This window comes from Rousettus aegyptiacus, unplaced genomic scaffold (genome assembly GCF_014176215.1).
Source record: "Rousettus aegyptiacus isolate mRouAeg1 unplaced genomic scaffold, mRouAeg1.p scaffold_m13_p_2, whole genome shotgun sequence".
In the NCBI taxonomy this organism is placed as follows: domain Eukaryota; kingdom Metazoa; phylum Chordata; class Mammalia; order Chiroptera; family Pteropodidae; genus Rousettus; species Rousettus aegyptiacus.
Genome location: NW_023416295.1, coordinates 70,300,016 through 70,312,721, shown reverse-complemented (window position 1 = coordinate 70,312,721; position 12,706 = coordinate 70,300,016). Strand labels below are relative to the sequence as shown.

The 12,706-nt window shown below is 33.6% G+C and overlaps 1 protein-coding gene across 4 annotated transcripts in view; it reads right to left on the bottom strand.

Annotated features, from left to right (window-relative positions):
* The window catches only part of LRP1B (LDL receptor related protein 1B), a 1,622,137-nt gene that overhangs the window by 1,317,458 nt on the left and 291,973 nt on the right, over nt 1-12,706 (bottom strand). For all 4 annotated transcript variants that reach the window (XM_036236560.1, XM_036236558.1, XM_036236559.1 and 1 more), the window contains exon 2: nt 8,761-8,883. In XM_036236560.1, coding sequence (XP_036092453.1) covers nt 8,761-8,883 — 123 coding nt within the window. The remainder of the gene's footprint in view (nt 1-8,760; nt 8,884-12,706) is intronic.

Sequence of the window (12,706 nt, the reverse complement as noted above, 5' to 3'; positions counted from 1 at the left end):
CATCTCAATCAGAGATATTGAAGAATAAATGTTTGTTAATTTGTTTTCTTCTTTGTGGTTGAGTACCCAGAAAAATTTGTGCCATTTGAGCGATTCTCCCTTTTTAACTGATCCTTCAAGGTTGACCTTCTCTCCCAAGGCATCTTTCTCTAGGAAATAAGGAAAAAGAGAGAGAAAGATGGGAGGGGGGAAGGGAGGCAAGAAGGAAGGGAGGGAAGGAGGAAAGGAAGGAAGGAAGAAAGAAGGAAGGAAGGAAGGAAGGAAGGAAGGAAGGAAGGAAGGAAGGAAGGAAGGGAGGGAGGGAGGGAGGGAGGGAGGGAGGGAGGGAGGGAGGGAAGGAGGGAGGAAGGAAAGATTTGCAGGCTGAGTGGATTTCTATAAGCTACATTCATTGAATTGGATTCTCCCACATAAGTCTTGTTTTTCTTATTTTTTTAAGAACTTTCTTTTTTGTGTTTGTGAGCAATTTCTCCCATCCTGAAAATCAGGAAAGTTAGAAATGTTAGAAAGATTTTAATTAAAAAAATTCAACCCAAAGTTAGTTATGCTGCCTGAATATCTGAACAGGGCCAATATAGCATTTACTTGAATGATGACACTCTTCGACCTACTGAAAATTCTATTGGTATGTTATAGTAGAGTTTTATACTTTGCTTTCAGGGAGGATGATGGAAGATGTTGGGGGAAGGGAGAGAGAAAAAAGGGCATTGCCATTAAAATAAGTTCTTAAAACACAACATCTTTTAGAACTTCATTTAGCAAAACACATCATTTTAGAAGCACTTCTGAATAAAAGTCAAATGTAAATTTTATAAGCTGACGATAAAGAATAAAACATCCTCCGGGAAAACATTTGCTCACCCATGAAAGGTAAGAAGCCTTCATCTCCAACCCCAAATACCAGATTAGTTGTGGATAAATGATGGATTGAATCGTTTCTGAGAAGACTCCTCGCTCAGCCTTCAGTTTGTCCCTATTGAGCCCTGTAAGAACATTTGTTTACAGTACATCATCCCTTAAGTCAAGGAGGTTTTACCAGAATTGTCTCTGAAATTCATCTGTTTTATCTTATCCCTTTATTTTACATTATTTCAAAGTTTTCATTCCCTACAGTTTCCAGTCCAGGCTAAGGGACAGGATTCCCTCTTTATCACGTGACCTGTGACCTGGAATCAGAAAACCAAAAAGCAGTGACTTCTTGAGCGAAAAGTGAGAACTCTTTTAATGTTAGTTTTGCTCCACCTGTATGAACTGTAGTGCACTCAGTTTTATCACCTATGTTTCCAATCAACCTTTCTTAAAATTGCAGAGGCAGACTTTCAAAGGCACATTAATACATCATGGGGCAGAATGAAGAAAAATGTTGCCCCTCCAGCCCTTCCCCACTGAGCTAAAGAAATGAATCAACATTAGACAGGCCCTTTCAATTCACAATTGTCCTTTTCCCTACCTTCCTGTCACCCCCTTCATATCAGCTCTTAAGTGGAAGTCTTTTTTATTATTAAAGAAGGGTCAGTGTTTTTGGTCTCTCCATTGCTAAAAAGAAGAGCCTCTCAGTAAAATGAAGAGCAAAACAAAAAGAATTGAAAGAGACATAAACTGTCCTCATGGGTCTCATATGCTTTCTCTTTAATCTGTAAGATCATTTTAGCTTCTCTACCTAACAAAAAGCTTAGCTTTGTGGCTCTCATATATTAGCTCATTGCAAAGTGACCCTTAAATCACTATTACTTAGAAACAAGAACCATATTTCCATTCATTTTATTATTTCTATAGTCTACTTTCAGTGCCCTATTCTACCATATATTTTTAAAGAGCAATATCTATTTGCTAATAATCTCCCATCTGAATTTCATGTTATTCTCTGACCTCTGTCAAAGAAAGAAAGTTAGGAAGAAAATTACAAAAGGATTTCTCCTTTATGTCCTTGGGGAAAGATCATTATATAAATATGAGAAGTTCATTAATATCCTCCTACCTAAATAAAGTTAAAATTTCACAATAATAGAAACACACTAAAAGCAACTTCATGCAGAAGCACATCTAACCCTGATAGCTTACAGCCATTTTTATTTTTCGTAAATGCTTCTATTCCTATTGCCCAGGAGACTTGTTATTTTTACTGCATTATTCAATTATAACTGATCACTCCCAAAGCTAGCATAATACAATTCTGTTGGGATAGCCTTCCATATTTTTCAAATGACTTCATATTTATAAATTAGGTGGCCTATGGGGCCCTCTTAAGAGCTGGATTTTATTTTATTTTTTTACTCAGTATTTCAAAAAAGGAGGACAAGTTTAAAGACATATAAACTCTGCTTTCATCAATAACAGCCAACTTAGATGAATACAGAGGACCATAAAGACAATTTCCTCATTTCATAAAATGAGATAACATCTACAATTCAGGATTAAAGAGTCAATTCAAAAATATAATTCACTAACATGTTTTTTACCCATGTATTTTAACTTTAGTCAATTAGTCAACATGATGTTCTTGGAAGAGTTCCTAGAAAAAGCCACCTGTCCCAAATAATTTCTATAGCAAATTTGTCTTGACGTTTGAATATAATATAACTAATTATTAAGAACTGTTAACAATTTAACTTGATTTTCTGTATGTGGTAAATTAATTCTTCCCCTAGCTACATCCTTAGAGAACAAAACTGATTTTAAGTTAGAATGGGAGAAGAGGAAGTTAGGATGCTCTCTTAGAAGACATTTAGGATAAGTCACTTGCTCAGAACACTGGTCATGTGGAATGCAGGGCAGTGTGTGTGTGTGTGGTAGCAGGGGGAATCTTACTATGGAACAAGCATTATTCTAAGCATTTTACTGCAAGGTAGGTTCTATCATGTCCATTGTACAGATAGGGTTAAAGTATTTGCCCAGGAGCAAAGATACTTATGGAGGAACTGGTCTTGGTGCCAAGCAGTTGGGATTTGGAGGCTTTGATCATACACTGTGCTTGCCAACTCACATATAGTAGATGGCAAGAAGAAAAGAGTGAAGAGCAGATGCTTCTTGGTGCATCTACCTACCCAATAACTCTTCTCTGCACCCCCTCATTCTTTTTTTTTTTTTTACTAGCAGAACTACTTATTATATTTCAAAAAGCAATAGGTCCTGTTAAATATACTTATCATACCATATGCTTATATGATCAGTTCTGGCAAAGAAAATCTAAATATTTATCTTCTGACTTTGTTTTCTGTAAAATTATTGGTTTTCTAAAAAATAGATTCAGCTGGCACTTGCCTTTTTCCTTTTCTCTTTTCCTTCTTTCTGCATGAAATCGAATGATCTATTGGCAAAGGTGCAGCATCCATACTGTCTATAAGACTGACAACTTCACGCTAAAGATGGCAGAGAAAAAAGATATAGGAATCCTGATGCCATTCTTGAGCTGCCATATAAATTCTGAATTTTCCAATTTTGCAAATTTTTATATGAGAAAAAATAAGCCCCTATTTGGTTAAGCTACTGTTTCTATTTCATGTGGTCAAATGCAATCCTAACCAACAAGGAGGCATATAAAAGTAGAAGAAAGAACACAGCTTTTGTAGAGGACACCAAATTGTCTGAGTCTGGCATTATATGGTGTTGGGTACACACACAGCTTTATGCCACATACTTCTACTATGAGAGCTTACACCGTTCTCAGTGGTACCTGAAACAGACCTACCTACGTAACTGTACAGTGGATATGGTTCAACTATGACAGGAGTTGGCAAACTACTGCCTACTGGCCACATCCAGCCTATGGCCTATTTTTGTACAGATTGTAAGCTGACAACGTTTTCCTTTTTTTCCATTTTAAAGCATTAAAAAAACAAACAAAAACCAAAAATAATATTCAACTTAGATCCTATGGGTTCATGAAATCTAACATATTTATCATCTGGTTCTTTATATAAAAAATTTGCTGCTTCCTACAGAAGGACAGGGCAGTACAGTCATTGTACAAATTATCACAACTCTCCAGGTTGCAAACATTACCCTCTTATAAGGCCATTTTATTCTTCTTTATTAGCCAGTGAGTCATTATATCCAAAATAGTTGCAACTGAAGGACTCTCTAAATGACTTTCTGTTATGAGGCTAGTGTAGGGCAATAGGGAAGAAGAAGAAATAGCAGGGCTAATACTTTTCTGATTTAAAAAGTTAGAATCATCTCAGAAGCTAAGCAGAGGCAAGCTCGTTATTATTTGGATGGGAGACCACCTAGGAATACCAGGTGCTATAAGCATTAAAAAGAAAAAAAAAAAAGTTAGAATCAGTTCTAAGTATATTAACATCAGTTTCCCAGAAAATGTACTTCAGCTGGAGCTGATGTTCAGAAAGGAAGTACCATTAACTGTTCAACAGAAAATCCCACAAGGAATTAAATTTTGAACACCTTGACATAAAAGTGCATTTCAAGAAGACTTCCCAGCTTTCATTCCACAAATAAACATTTCCACTTTTTATTTTAATTCTCATCACATACGATGTGATATTAACAACTGGATTGAAAGCATCGAGTAGAAGGATGGAGATTTCCCTAATTTTCTATTCTCATTGCCTAATAGGACCTACAGATCTTTCTCCATTTAGACACTTGAAAAATTACTTCAAATACTCTGAAAAAATAAAGATTTTTATTTTTAATATATGACTAAAGAATAATTTCTCATGTTCAATGGTAAGCATATAAATTGTTAAATTTCTCCAATTTCATATTTTAGAAAACTCATTCTAATGTGCAATCACCTTTATGATGAGTCAACCACACGACAGTGTGATTTTTGTTTGTTTGTTTGTTTGTTTGTTTGTTTTTCTCAGATTGCTGTTAGTGAAATCTAATTTCCTCCTCTTGGATATTTGAGCATTCCCCCAGAGCCTGGGCCTAAACAAGCACAAAAGAGGAGAAAATATATGCCCATTAATGTCTCAGATCCCCAAGTAACTCAATTTCATTTACTTCTCAAGATGTCTTGTTTTATTGTGGGCTTGTTTATTGTCTAAAGCACTTCAGTCATCAGCATTTCACAAGAAAAGCTTTTCCTCTTCCTTGACAGTATTCATTTTTTTTCCTATTAAAACTTTGTTATCATTGCAGAGCTCTCACTATGTTATGATAAATCTCATGCTATATTGGTCTTCTTATCATTTTAACAGCTAAATGGATTTAGGAAAAATAAGTGTATTGCTTTGGCTGTTTTCATCTAATATTTTGTTGATACAACATACTTTGTCTTCAAATCAAAAATAACATTCTTTTGTTCGTACAGTAAGCACAAAATTACCCTTCCTAAGAATCAATCTTCAAGGTTTTTGATTTCTAGTATTTATCTTTCACATTGAATATGTATATTCATATAAGTATAAAATTATGCAACTGTTTTATGTAGCTCAGTGATGACAACATATGTATGTCATAAAACAATACATTACAAAGCACTATGATTAGGAAAAATGGTGATTGTGAACATCTGGATAGAGAAATTTAAATTTGAAAAATCTGGTATTTTTCATAAAGCTTTTTTCTCCCTCCTCTTGTTCAGATTTCAATTGGTATTGTCTGAAACAACTTATCTGAAACAAGCTAATTAAATGTAGATCCAAATATGTCGACCAGATTAATAACCCAGGTAAAAAGATAGTTATTTCTCTGTCTTCGTTATATGGCTACATTGATATGAGAATAATTTTAGTGTTTCCTTTAAGGATATTCAACAATCTTGATGTTTGAAGATAGGAAAAGAATGGGAAAAATAAAAAATATATATTTTTAAATCTAATTCATCAAATTTTATTCGAGAGGAAAATCAGTAAATCCTTAAAAACTGCCCAAAATATCTTGAGTAGGTATGGATTTCATTTTAAAAACTAAGTAAACAGAAAATCTATTACTACTTTTAATTAACCCATATGTAATTTCTAATTTGACTCCTCAGTCTGCAAAAGCCCTTATTTCTGTGAATTGAAGGACCAAACCCAAGGCGGTATCTCTACATTTTGGGCAGGACAGATATTAGAGTATTTAACCCATGTTCTGTTTGCCCAGGAATACTTACCAGCAGTGCCTGAGGCTTCAGTGTTTACCCCAAGATTAGGGTCCTAACTTTACTCACAGTTTTTCAGGAAATATCTTGTTTTCATTGTCATTTTGGGATCACTCTAGTATATCAATAGTCTTTGGAAACAAATGACATCATTCTATTTATAGCATTCTGTTTTTAGTAGTGGCATTTCCATTTGCAAAATACAGTAATTCTCGATTGCTGAAATTGTCAAATCCCAGAAAATGTAGCATTCCTATCCGTGATGTTAAATTAATGCTAGCAATTAACTGCACTTTTTTTTTTCTTTCCTAAATGGAAAAGTGTTTACAACACTGTGGTAGAGACACTGACCATTCAGAGCCTATGTGCAACCAGTCAGGGTGGAAGCTAGCTGGCAAACACAGCTCTAGTCCACTGATGTGACCCTGCTGGGTAACAGTCATGTTCCTAGAGAGATGGAGCGGGCATGGAAGGGGTAGCAGAATATTTGTCATCCACCCAATCTGGCATTTACTGTGAAGTCTTTCCTCTCTGGGCTTTAGTTTTGACTATCCATGTCTTCATTTCTACTCTATACCACAAATCCTCTCCAGTCTGGTTCTCCTACTAAACTCCCTCTTGTGTGCATAGGGAACATCATCATTCCCTACTCATTGCCATTATGAAAGGGACTCCTGCCTAGATAGACTATCCAACCATTTTTTTCTCAGTTGATTTTGCATTGTGCCAAGTACACAGTTCTGTGGCATTTTTCCTCCAATCTGGCTTTCCTGCATAGGGACTCCATAAATCTATCTTATGTCTCTGTCATTTTTCTCCTCAAAAAATTTGGTGGGAGTGGGAGGATCAGGACAGAAATACATCATTACCAAAGCTCAAAAATGTAACCTTTTATTCTGATTATGCCATGACAATCTTTTCAGCTAACATGGAGAGAACTCCTAGATGACACTTAAATAGAGGAGGGTTAGAGCCGAAAAGGAGGTCAGTCCCACTACTTATATATTTAAAATGTAATGCTACTATATATATATATATATATATATATATATATATATATATATATATAATAGCCAGAACATTTATTATTATCTTCTCATGTTACTATATCATCTGTACCTATAGGGATAATATTGAGATTTTTTCTTTTTAAAATAATTTAATAAAGATACAATTCACATACCATATACTTCGCCCATTTCATATGTAAAATTCAATATTTTAAAATATATAACAGAGTTGTGCAATCATCACTGCAGTCTAATTTCAGAACATTTTGATCACACCAAAAAAGACCTCATACTCACAAGCAGTTATTCCTCATTGCCTTCCACTCCACCACTCATCTACTTTCTCTCTCTCTAGATTTGCATATTTGGGAATTTTCATAAGAATGAAATCAAATATGTGGTCATTTGTGACTGGCTTTTTTTCTTTACCTTAATATTTTTAAGGATTATTCAGGTAGCATGTCTGAGTACTTCGTTCTTTTTAATCACTAAATAATATTCCTCTTAATGTATTTACCACATTTGTTATCCATTCGTTTTTTTCTATTAATCTATTTTTTTCTCCTTATCATGCCTAGAAACTCTTTTTTTGCTATAGAAGGATTAGTAAAGGTTTTAGAATTGAAGTGATGAAATTGACAGAACTCACAAATATAGTAAACTACTATGACCTCTTCCAAGGAAGAAGTGATCTGTTTAAAGCAAAGAGAAGCAATTCATGCAAATATTCAAGCACCTATAGATTGAGAAACTTTAAAAATACTAGCAAATATAAAGAAAATGAATGAAAATCATCTCTGGTTTCCAATGGCAAGGTTTTGATCAAAACTCAATGGAACCAATAATTGTTATCTTTAATATTAAATAATAGGTTGATCGATTTTTTTTTGGTTTGTTTTTATTTTGATCTCAGAGAACTACATAGTTGCTCTCAGGATGATATTAATAAGCTGGCATACAAGGTTGCAAGGAGAGCACAGACATATACCTTAGAGCGCACTTCATATACCTTATGATAGCTGATATCTCATAAAAAGTACTTTGGATTTACCTGTGATTCTGTTATTGTTTATAATTTTATTTTAGTGGCATTTTTCATGTGGGCAAATCTCTCAGTGGACTCCAAGATAGATACAGTGGTAGGATTACAGTTAAGATCCATATGTACCAAGAGCTTCTGAATCTGATGTAAAGGCAAAGATCCTTACTACATGTATAGACAAATATAGTTTCTATCTTTTAGTTTCAAAAGAAGACATGATAAGTAACTTGTGTAGTACCCTAAGATATTAATAGAAACACTGGGGGATCTAAAACTTGGTTACTTTACTATTTTTCATATGTGCTCCTCTTTCTCAAAATGTGTGAGATAAATTATTGGAGAGGATCTTATTCTCATTTAGTACTATTTTAAAACATTTTTTCCTCTACGAGTCTTTTTTTTTCCCTAGTAATAACACATCACTTTGAAATAATTAACCTTGAATTTTCTTCCTTTCATAAGGTAATTCACACTACAAAACATAACTATTCTTTCATTCACATAGTCATTTTGCAAGAAACAAACAAAAGTTTTCAAGATTTTTAGGCTATTTGGAAAAATAAAAGAACCAATTAGAACAGCAGTCATCCATGGAAACAACTGACATTTAGTTTCATGTGTAAGATAAATCTGAATGGCATGAAAACCTTTCTACTCACAGGTGTCTAAAGACTCGTCTGAATCATCAGGGCAGTCAGGGTCCCCATCACACAGCCAGCTCTGGGAGACACAAGTCACATGATCGTGGCAAAGAAATTCACCAGGATCACACAACTGCTGATCTGAAAATGAAAATGTTTCAAAATAAAATATGAATGATCTGAACATGAACACAAGAGCAGTACAAAGATGAAATGTGAGAAAGCAATATATAAAAGGTATATGGATGTGACCCACATTTTTTGTTTAGGAGGAAAGCTATACCAATTATTTTTCTTAATTTTAGCCACTCAGTTCAAATACACAATTTTGATAGACTTATTGTGTGGTCTCACACAATCTATTCTGAAAATAGATAGGAATTCTGTTTGTGTTTATGACTAGAGACTTTGTCATACTGGATAATGCATACAGATATTCCAGTGAGTTTTATACATGTTGATCCAAAACAGAATTCTTGAGCATAGAAGTTTTCTTTCCTCCTCTGCTCCAAAAGAAAAATAAAATCTGTAATAAAAGTAAAATATCATATTCAAACTCCACCTCTGAGTATTCTGTTCTTAACTTTCTATCCTGATACTGAAGCTTTATGTCTCTACAATCATTATATACCCAATATCACAATATTTTCTTCTATTTTCTATGGGTGACAGCTTCTGCTACTGTACAATAAACATAATAGCAAACTTCTATAAAACATTGCTCCAACTTGGATTTCTATGGTTGTATCCAAAAAGTCCATTTTTTTTCCCTCCATTGTTTCAGAATACTTAGGATGTATAGCCTTTCCTCAAGTCCTAATAAACTCAACAGATGTTGGTTCTTTGCAATAAACTCACTCATACCCCGTAAATCCATTCAACACAAAATTTTATTTTTATATTTGAACTGGAAAAGAAATATTTCTTACAATTAATGACCTTGGAATGCGAAGGAGTGTTAGGAATACCTTAGCCATTCGATATCACTTACACTTTTGTTATGTATAGGAATAATTCAAAATTAAAAAAAAATTACCAGTAAATAAGTATTTCAGTATATATCAAAACAAATTCTAAGTGATAGAAAAGCATTAGAACACAGCTTAATTGTCATTTCTATCCTAGCAATTACAAAATGATGGTGTATATTCCATGCAATGGTTTGATAAAATATGGCATATCTTTCTTTCTCTTCCTCAACCTGTTCCCTCTGACCCCAACATAACTTTCAATAAATATACATTACAAACACATATTATTAATCTATAGATACAGGTATATAATTAGTATTTTCCACTTTCAAGCTATAGGGGTTTCCTGAAAACATATATTATTTTATTGTATTCTATTACATTTTTCAATAAATTCACCATCAATACACATTCATTACCACTGCCATCATAATTGTTGCTTTTTACATTCAACAATTAAGTTCTTGAGCCTATTCTGTATTTGGCCATATACTTGGTATTATAGAATAAAAATATAGAATCAAAAATGAAGTATTTGTCTTCAAGGATCCAGCAGACTACTCATGCTAACAGATCTAGAGGGAAAAAGTAGAGTATTTTTTATACAAAAAGTTGCCAAATAAATGATCAATAAAATACTAAAAGGAAAGACCAGAAATAGAGACAGATGGAGACAAATACAAAGAACAGTTTAGGAACGTAAGCATAACTTTAAAGATGGATAGGATATGAATAAATAGAGAGAAAATATAGAACATTTCAGACAAAGGTTAGAATAAACAAATTTGCTAAGGTAGTAATTATTAAAATGCATTTAAGACAAATAAAATTTTTCTACAAAAATTGAAATGACATTAAAATTATAAGACCTGGGTTTTCTCCATTAAACATTGTGTCATATCTATCAGTATGTACCATTGTTAAAAGAAGGGAACTTAAATTCTACTTTTTAGATAGTCCTATAAATTTTTTAGTTAATGTAGGAAAAAAGTATAAGATAAAATTCACATTATTCTTCTTATAGATAAACAGGCCATGTAATTTATTATTAAACTAATGGAGTCTAAGAATAAAGAAAGACTTATTAATGATTGTACTGGGGAAACAGGTATAACCCAAGTCTACTCCAAAAAAAAAATTAGAATGAATGTTTATTGTACCTATAACTACTCTACATTTGATCTATGATCACAGGATGCTAGGTTTTCTCTTTCTTCATTCCTCCCAAGCTATAATAAATTGCTAAGAGGAAAAGGGAAAAGAGATGGTGCCTTGCTAAATGCCACTGTATAGTGTCTGAATCAATAAATAATAAGTACTTATTGAAAGTACAAAGAAATAAAAAAGATCATAAAGAATAATTTATGGTGTAGGAAAATAGCATCTCAAAAACATAGGTCAGTGTCAGTATGAAGGACCTTGATTACTATGGGAAGCATTTTGTAGATAATTTGAAGCCATGCAAAAGTACTTAAGAAAGGATATTTATGCTGAAATATGCTACAAAGACATCTGTTAGATTATTGTAATTGTCTAGGGAAAAGTTCAAGATAATTGGACTAAAGTAGTGGGGACTAAAATGGATATTCTGTTCCAAATAATGTAATGTAACTGAAATTGGAAAGTAAATGGTTGAAAGGCTCCAAATATGTCTCCAAGTAAATAGCCTCAGAAATTGATAGATGGTGTCTCAAAACCAAGATAGGACATACACATAGGAAAAAAAAAAAAAAAACAAAACCCTGATATTTTGTTATATGTGTGTATGTGTAAATGTGCATACGAGCCTGGTCAAATGAACAGTAGAATAATGATTGTAGGAATAATAGAATAATTAATATGTTTATAATGTTAATTATAAACATATTAATTATTAGCTCAAAAAAGAATTTGTACATTGATTTCTTTATTCATCGAATATTACTGAGATACTACTATGTTCTAGGCACTGGGGATACAAGACAAAAAAACCAAAGCTGAAGTTCCTGCCATCATAGAGGTTATATTATAGTGGAGGATAGAAACAAAAACAAAATAAATGAGTTAATAGTATAGCATATTAGAAGATAAACTCTATGGAGAAAAGTAAAACAAAGATGGGAATTAAGGGTTGCAGTCTGAGGCGGGACAGAGGCACAATTTCAAATAAGGTGATCAGAGAATACGTCACAAAGATGTGACACTGAATAAAGGCTATAGAAAATGAGAGTGGCATCCATTTGAGTGAATGGTCATGTGCTAAGAACTTGAGGCAAGAGGGTGCCCGGCAAATTAAGGAACACTAAAGGGGGCAGAGTGGCTGGAGACAAAAAGAAAATAGGAAAAATTGATGTCAGAGAATCAGGAAATATGGGGTTAAGAGTAGCAGATGAAAGTTTTGAGTTTTACTAAAAGTTAGGATGGGAAACCAATGGAAGGTTCTGAGTAGAGAGACACATGTAACTAACTTGTTTAAAGTATCACTCTGGCTACTGTGTTGAGAACAGACCACAGTAAAGTAAATGTAGAAGCAGGGACATCAATCAGGATGTTATTGCAATGACAGATGAGAGGAGATGGTTGTGTGGATAAATGTGTTGCTGAAATGGAGTGTTAAGACAACATTTGATGAGGAAACTAAGTTCAAATATCTTGCTCACCATTTCATTACATGTCAGAGTCTTGAATTCATATTTCTGACCCAAAACATATGACTTTTCAACTGTTTTTGGAATATACTGAGTGCAAAGTGCTTAGGAGACATTCAATAATAAATATGCATTAGGCGGTGATACATTTAAGTCTGAAATTCAGAACAGTCAAAACTGGAAGCGCAAAACAGAACCAGAGCTGTGAGACAGAAACATGAGAATAGATGTACATGAAATTAAAGTGAGGTGAGGGAAGAGGGAAAGAGAAAAAGAAACAGAAGAAAGGCTAGGTCAGGCTAGGAGGCAGAGTGACAGAAAGTTTAGCCAGAATTACAAGAAGAGAAAAGTAATGGGAAAGGAGAT